Raw genomic sequence first — 8669 nt, 5'->3', positions numbered from 1 at the left:
GGATGAACCTGTTTTACTTCATCACTTTGTAAATCTATATTCTGTTTGTCTTTTTTCTAAAGTCAAGTCAGAAGACTTTTCAGACTCAAACCTTCACATCCACTCACTGCAGAGGAGCGAGGAGCACGTACGGACTGAAAACAGAATGACCAGGTCTGAATAAATCCTTCCCTTATGATTTAAAGCACAAGTTTTTCATAAATCAATTGCATGCAAATGTTGATGCACCAGACCCATTTTCATAAACGTTTGTAGGGGTGGTGAAAGAAATCAGCAATCGATTAATTATGATTTTATCATTGATGATTATGAATCAATTTTACATTTCTTTAAATCGCTTTATGCATTTTTCAAACTGTAATAAAAAACAGATGATTTCTGCTAATTTGGATATTTTAATTACATTATATCACTGTTTCTCTTTTTTTTTTTTTTTTTTTTTTTTTTTTTTTCTCAAATAGGGTACCTAGGGTTGGGCAATATATTGAGATTCAAGATATATCGAGTTTTCTATTTTGTCGATATTGAAACTTTTTTTTTTTTTAACCTTTATTTAACCAGGAAAGTCTTTTCCACTGCAGGAGACATTGTAACTGCACAAAGAAGTGCACTGAAACCTGGACATGTTGACCAGCTTGTGTTTATTCAAAAAAATATAAAAAGAAAGTACTTACTTTCTGCATTTATTTGTCGTTCTAGGCATATACCTCAGTTAAGTTGCACTAAAGTTAAGTTGCACTAAAGTCAAAGTTGGTTTAAAAGCCACTGGTAGATTATATGTTATTTTTTATTTTAAGTTGTTGGCACATGGCATGTTAAAGCCAATGATTTGAGTGTAAAATATATTTCATACATAATGTTCTCATGAAGGTGTACACATTTACAGATTAGTTGTTTCTTAAGTTATATATTAAAAAAAATCCCAACAATCGCCTTATACTTTAATATCACGATATATCGCATTGTATCGTATTGTATCGTGACCTATGTATCGGGATATGAAACGTATTGCCAAAGGCCAGGCAATACACACCCCTATAAATATACAGTGGGTGCTGAAAGTATTCAGACCCTTTTAAAATTTTCACTCTTTGTTTGATTGCAACCATTTTCTAAAATCAAAAAAGTTCATTTTATTTCTCATTAATGTACACTCAGCACCCAGAAATGTAGATTTTTTTGCAAATTTATTAAGAAAAAAACTGATTCATTCCATCATTATGCTTTATAGTAATTTTTTCATATTATTCTGAGCAAAAAGTAGTCGGACAAAAGGGGGGTACATGGATTCAGAAATTCACTATACAGCAGCTTACTGTTGTTAAATGGAAGATCAATAATCAGCAATAATCGTTAATAATGGAAAATTGGTTTGTAATTATTCCAGCAACTTCATTTTGTCTTCTTTTTTTTAATAATATGTTATGGTTTCATTTATTCAGACAACTTTTTTCAGGAAATTAACTTTGAAATTTCCTGAATTTCTTTCGCAGTTGTAGATGCATTAAAGCCATCAGTAGATGCCTCTGAGGAAGACTGAGAGTTGGCAGTCAAAACATGTAGGGAGATAAGAGTAAATTTCAAAGTAAATTTCCTAAAAAAAAAGTTGTCTGAATAAATGAAACCTGTTAAAGCGGTATCGAATCGAAACTTCAATAATCGAATCAAATGTGGAAAATGTGCTGATTAAGCACCCCGTACAAATTTGGGAGTAAACTGTGAGTTCACTTTCTACACGTGTTCACAAGTGTATGTTTCTGTGTGTTTGAAGCTCATCAGCTCCTAGGATGGTGAACAGTTACAAGAGAACTTCAAGTCCCCGATCCCCCACAAACAGTGGGGAGCTTTTTACTCCCGCTCACGAAGAAAATGTGCGATTTATACATGACAGTAAGTGTTCCAACCTGACAGTGCCATGCTGAAATTCTCTGTTGAAGTTTATTAATGAATTTCCACCATGTGACACCAGCTCTAATCAAAACCACTCACATATCTGATATCTAGTAGTGTCAGGTCTTTTAATGGTTTTATATTCTCTGACATGCAAACGTACATAGTATAGCTCAAAGTAAATATGAGTGTTTGCTCCAAAAGTGGAGAATGACTACAAAACTACAAATATCTGCTGCCATCATTTTTTTCCATGAATTGTTCTTAACTCAGTCAGTTTAGAAAAAAAAAATTAAAAAATCTAATTTGTCTTTTTTGTACTTTCCTCTGAATTTTCTAGGGATCCAAATTGGCCGAAAACCGAAACACCAAAATAAATGATTATGCACATTTTTAGTTCTATTGCATTTTTGGCTCTGAATGTTTACTAATCTCACAATAATTAAAACATTGCAATTGTTTAAATTGGGCGCACGGTGGATTAGTGGTTAGCACGTCCGCCTCACAGCAAGAAGGTCCTGGGTTCAAGCCCTGGGGTGGACACTTGGGTCCTTTCTGTGTGGAGTTTGCACGTTCTCCCCGTGCTGCGTGGGTTTCCTCTGGGTACTCCGGCTTCCTCCCACAATCCAAAAACATGACTGTAGTCTCTTGATTGGAGTCTCTAAATTGCCCGTAGGAATGAGTGAGTGAGTGGTTGTCTGTTGCCCTGTGATGGACTGGCGCCCTGTCCAGGGTGTACCCCCGCCCAGCGCCCTATGAGAGCCGGAGATTGGCACCGGCAGACCCCCGCGACCCTGATAAACGGGAATAAGCGGGTATGAAAATGGATGGATGGAATTGTTTAAATTAATATTAATGCTCCAAATGATAAATCAATTAAAAATATGAAAATAATTATTTAGCACTGACATTCCAACAATGCACAATATAAAATGAAAAAATATAATGTTGAACTTCACGCCGCTCATACATTAAATAATATTGTACAGGCCTAAAACTGACTGAGCTGCTGAAACTGTTTCCTGTTTTGGTGAGAAAAGTGTTAAGGCGGAAAACCGAAAATGCACTTTTGGGTCATTTTTTGGCCGAAAATTTTGGAGAATCATTGAGATTTTGTTTTGTGTCAAAACAGGAATATGAAAACTTTGTCTTTTTTCAAGATGGATAGGACTGTGTTTTTTTCTGACTGATGTATTGATATATGCAGTGATAAATGATTCAATCAGCTCCACTGTCTAATGTCATGTTATTATTGGTTGGCTTTTTTTGCAATATTCTGCGAACAGGAGGATAGAATAATACATTGCATTACCAAAGTGCCTTAATATCTTTAATACTGTGCTTTTAGAACCACAGCTCTCATGTGTTGCTGGTTGCCCAAAATGGTAAAAAAAAAAAACTTAAGATGGTCAACATTTATATTTTATTTACTCTTCTTGTTAGTAATATCTACTTGTGAAGTGATTGGTTATTATCCCCCGCCACAAAGTGTGGAAGGGAGATATAGGTTTGAGTTGCGTCCATCCGTCCGAATTAAATGGGACAGCTTTTCTCAGAAATTGTTTAAGATAGGATAACCAAATTTGGTGTGTGGCTTCAGGGTATAGATACCTTGATGGAGTTCGAAAATGAGAAAAGCGTAATTATGTTTTCCGGAGTTTATTTGTTTATTAGGGGATCCCCATTAGCTAGTGCCATGGCAACCAGCTAGTCTTCCTGGGGTCCAAATAGCAAACATGCAACAGAAACCATTTACAAATACAAAATTTGATTAAAATGGCAAAAAAAATTGATTAAAATGGCATTACTCACTCACAAAATCATACATATTACAATACATTACATTTGCAAGGATAAAACATAGCTAATAATACAAAGCATCTCACAGTATCAAATGGAGTTTTAGATTCTTTTTAAAATTAAATTTACTGTCAATGCAGCAGAGGCTTGGAGGCAGGTTATTCCAAAATGACAATGACCTGTAAATAAAAGATCTCTTTAAAGCATTGGTTTTTGGGCAAGGTAAAGCAAGCTGCCCATTACTGGAACCTCTAGTGTTATGTTCATGAACAGTATTACTAAAAACTATTTGTGTATGTATAGAAAGCGGAGATTTACTGCTCATGACTGACTTGAACGTCATAAGTGTATTAAAAGACAACCTATTGGCAACAGTAAGCCATGAGAGGCAGGCATGCATATGGATCACATTAGATCTTAGTGGGCAACCCAGTGCTAACCGTGCTGCCCTGTTCTGGACAACCTGGAGCTTCCTGAGTTCACCACTGACAGCAGATGACCACACCGTAGAGCAATAGTCCAGATGACATAAGACTAAGCTTTGAGCTATTTGACATAAAAGGGGACGCGCCACAAAAGAGCACCATTTCCTCGCAATACCAATTGCTCTTCCCATTTTCAAAACAATGTAATTAATGTGGTTACACCAAGACAGAGAGCAGTCCACCATTACGCCAAGGAGTTTAGTACTTTCAACTTGTTGAACTACCGAATTGCACAAGTTTAACTCAAGCGTTGGGCTTGTGGATAACCTGCGCCTTGTACCAAGCACCATGCATTTAGTCTTGCAAATGTTGAGAGCAAGTCTATTACATAAAACCCAGTCATGCACACAGTTATTGCCCTTGTTATGTTTTATTTTTACTCTGTTCGAGGTATCTTCAAGCTTTTCTCAGAAATATTTTAACATAGGATAACCAAATTTGGTGTGTGGCTTCAGGGTATCATGACCTTGATGGAGTTTGAAAATGAGAAAAGAGCAATTAGAGTTATTGCCCTTGTTGTTTTGTTGCGGAGTCTGTTAAGGTTACTCGTTAAAATGTATCACTAGTTGTCAACTAGTTATTCTAATAGTCATAAAAAGGATGGGTGACTCATTTTATTAAGCTTTCAAATGCACTGCCCTGAATGTTAGGGCTGGACAATATACCAAGATTCAAGATATAATGAGTTTTCTATTATGGCGATATTAAAAAACTACAATATCAATATATACATATTATTATAGCTTATTTTGTATTAAAATACTAGCTTTAGGAATTGCTGCTTTCGTTACTTCTCAGAACAGCATAGGAATCACAGTTAGATGGATTTTTAACCTAGACGTTTACCTACACAAGCCACACTGCAGAACTCACTCACACATACTGTCCCCTACTGGAAAAAAAGCCAAGAGTAGCACATATTGTGCAGCGGTTTGTTAAAAAATGTGCCTGTGTGGCATTTTACATCAACAAATTTAACCCTGACTTGTCTTTCTGGTCAGTCTTCATTTGAATTAAAAATATTGAGATTTATATCATAAATCGCCATTTTGAGAAAAAATATTGAGATATGAGTTTTGGTCCATATCACCCAGCCTAGTGAATGGGCTAACCACCCTGTCTCATTGTATTGGGTTCATGACCTTGGAATTAATTTTTTTGATTTTATTTATTATTACTCTATTGCAGCCTGGCAGCGTGTGCTCAGAGACATCCGATCAACACAAAATAGTGAACGTAATGACCGTGGACCACAGGAGTACGTGGAGAAGAATCCAAATCCTAACCTACATTGTAAGTTTCAATACATTGCATTAATATGGATTCATAATGTCATTCTTTAATGGGTACCTGCTGTGAAAATGTATATAACAAAAATGTTTTTAATGTATCACCAATAAACAAAATATGTGCAAAAAAAAAACGATTAAAAGGACTTTTTAGAATGATTTTCTACTTTGGAGCATAAACAATGGAGAGCCACTATTTTGGACAGAATGTGACACACGTTCATTGATTGGGAGGTAGAGGCGAAACAGGTCTGTTACAATGTGGGAAGGGTAAGTTTTCTGTTCACTCTCGGCATGAAGCAACCGTGTGTATTCACTCCTTTAGTGATAAAGTGTAGCATCCATGTTGTATGTTAGGAGAGGATTAAATATCACCATCTCAGCACCTACCTGCTTTTTGTATGCCTGCCTGCATCCACTAATTAATCCACTAATTAATTTCCCCCGGGATCAATAAAGGAATTCTGATTCTGATTAGCATAAACATACAGAATTAGCCTAACGGACAGAGATGTTGTTACCAGCAGAAACGAGCCATGGCTGAGTAGTTAAGTGTTGGAATTGCAAAAATATGGCGAGCAACTGTAATGAAAGCTGCGTGAAAGGATATCTGTTCATGGAGGGGGGGATACGCCAAGGAGCAGCACCTGGCGGTGCCCTAACGAACAGATAAGTCGTTCTGCTAGCTCTATCGTAGTAGTGCTCTGAACAAGTACGTTTACAAGCTACATTGAGACTTTCTGTGAAGGAATTCTGTCGGGGCCGCGTCTGATTTCAGATGTAACATTGGCTTGGTGTCCATTAGCTTAGCCCATTAGCTTAGCCCACAGACCCCTCTCATAGCAGCTCACTTTGAAGCGGTACTCGCATATCACCGAATTTTGTCCGAACTGAAACGTTTTAAGTGTGTTTCTCGTAGCAATATTATGAAGCAAACGTCTGGATAACTATGACTTAGTGTCATTATTTGGCTAAGAGATGCAAAAGAAATGTTTCTGCAGGGGGTTTTTTTTCTTGTTGTTATAGCAACCATTGGCTTTACACTCAGCCATTGTTCAGAAACTGTTGATCAATGGAACACTGGCCACGGGTACATTATGTTTTTTTAATTTGGAATTTGTTATTCCGAATTAAATTATATGGCATTACAATGTTCTGCTTCGTGTTTACATGGAAATAGTGATTCCGAATTGAGGTTGACATGGAAAACCGGTTTATTTGGCTTTATTCAAATCTACTTTAGGTCTGGGGGTTGGGAAGGCTTCTTATTGGACAGGGGGCGAACGTGACATATTAGCGTCTATCGGGAAAAATGCACAACAAAACTTTTTTTTTCGGCTACAACCTAGAAGACCAGATGAAAACTGTTTTCACTTTTATTTTGATCGTGGTTTTGAAGCAGCAGCTCGACGGAGAGATAGATAGCGGAGAAAGGAGATAGAAGTCTGTACTTTGGTCAATCAAAGCCAGCGGTTAATACAACAGTTGCTCTGACTCCACTCAACAGGACGATGAGTGAAAAATAAACTTTATAAAGATCTGCACATTATTAGTGAAGCTCTGGTGCTTCATGTCCCGATGAAGCATGTTCCGTTTGCCGAGATTTATGTGTGCATAATAAGTCCGTGTGAATGTCTGCATGTTTATGCCTCCGTCCATCCACTCTTTTCATTATAGCCATGTCTTTTAAGACTCTTATAAAATAAAACCTGGACTACAGTATGTTGTCACCAGTGTGTCATCACGGCAAGTTGTGCATGCGCAGAACGACCGAAACTAACCTAAAGCAGAATTAAGTGTTTACAAGAGAGAGGAATTATTTAATTCAGAATTGAAATCTGAATAAACCAGCCACCTAATTTGGATTTAAGTTTAATTCGGAATTAAATTTGCTTTAGGAATTAAGTGTTTACAAGGTCAATTTAAAGAGGCTTTAACTTGTATTCTGAATTAAAGAGGAATTAAAGCTCCCATGTAAACATGGCCACTGTTGCCTAGCAACAGCTAATAGGGATCAATGAAAGTGTATCATATCCTGACCAAAAAGGCAACTCTCCATAGATTATTCCCGAAGATATAAAATTGTTTTAAAAAAGTTTTTTTAATGTGTTTTTTTTTTAGAAAAAGGTGCACATATTTTATCTATTGGTAATACATTAAACCCATTTTAGTTAGTTTAAATTCAGGTCAGTTGAATGCAGTTTTCTAACTCATTATTTCTGTCTGTTCTTTCAGCTTTCACACCGGTTGACTTGAGTGACCTCAAAAAACGCAACACACAGGATTCCAAAAAGTCCTAGTCTCTTTTGCAAGGATTCCGCCTCGTTTTTTTTGCCACCTTTTATCCTCAAGGACTTTTTTTTTTTTCCATCTCCCTCCGTCAGCTGGAAGATTTATCCCTCTTACACACAATGAAGCTCTCATTTCTGAACGCCGGACCAGACCAATTCATGTCGCTTTCATTACCAGCTGGTTCGGATGAAAAGAACTTGGATTTCACGAAGAAAAGGATCGTCGTTCTCTTTTCCACGTCATAACCCATCTTCACACCTTGTGGAGTGGACTGATGCAAATGTTCATCAAAATTCGAGGACATCCAATGCTGAAGTACAGACTGTTTCTCCACAGGATACAAAAGACTGCGGTCTTAACCACAATACCACCACAACCAATACTTTTGACTCTGGATGAAAGTGTGAAAGGGCTGATATCTGTATATTGTTTTTACATATTTTTTCCCCTCTAGGTAGATGGATGAATTCTAGAAGTAAATAAATGATTACATTTTACACCCGCCATAAGGGTGGGTTTCGGAAGCCAAAACACAATGTAGGTGGCCAACATTTTTAATCTACACTTCTTGTCCTGGGATGGATTTTATTAAATACAGGCCTCCTTCAATCTGCTGCTCCCAACCCCATCCCCACCCAAGCCTTGAAACAAGATGTTGAATAAAGGACTTTTACAGAAATGATGCTGAATGGAATACATTTGGGTAAAATCTCTATGTTATTGTAAGATACTCATAGTCCTTTTTTTAAGTGGTTATACCTGCCAGAGCCTTTTAGATACTGATTTGTGTTTTGATACAAAACATTGACATTTCCTTTATTATGTGATAATATGAAACATAAAGTAGTATGTGAGACTAGATCAAAATCAGCAAGGATTCAGGCTATTTGTTGACTGAGTTACAATTTGTCAT

At 36.8% G+C, this 8669-nt stretch overlaps 1 protein-coding gene across 2 annotated transcripts in view; it reads left to right on the top strand.

Annotated features, from left to right (window-relative positions):
- The window catches only part of mcrip1 (MAPK regulated corepressor interacting protein 1), a 9060-nt gene extending 624 nt beyond the window's left edge, over positions 1-8436 (top strand). For both annotated transcript variants that reach the window (XM_028455512.1, XM_028455513.1), the window contains exons 2-5: positions 63-153; positions 1772-1890; positions 5364-5468; positions 7700-8436. In XM_028455512.1, coding sequence (XP_028311313.1) covers positions 146-153; positions 1772-1890; positions 5364-5468; positions 7700-7764 — 297 coding nt within the window. In that variant the 5' untranslated portion in view covers positions 63-145 and the 3' untranslated portion in view covers positions 7765-8436. The remainder of the gene's footprint in view (positions 1-62; positions 154-1771; positions 1891-5363; positions 5469-7699) is intronic.
- Positions 8437-8669: the final 233 nt, after the last annotated feature.

The sequence above is a fragment of the Gouania willdenowi genome, chromosome 8 (genome assembly GCF_900634775.1).
Source record: "Gouania willdenowi chromosome 8, fGouWil2.1, whole genome shotgun sequence".
In the NCBI taxonomy this organism is placed as follows: Eukaryota; Metazoa; Chordata; class Actinopteri; order Blenniiformes; family Gobiesocidae; genus Gouania; species Gouania willdenowi.
This window is presented reverse-complemented; position numbering and strand designations above follow the sequence as displayed.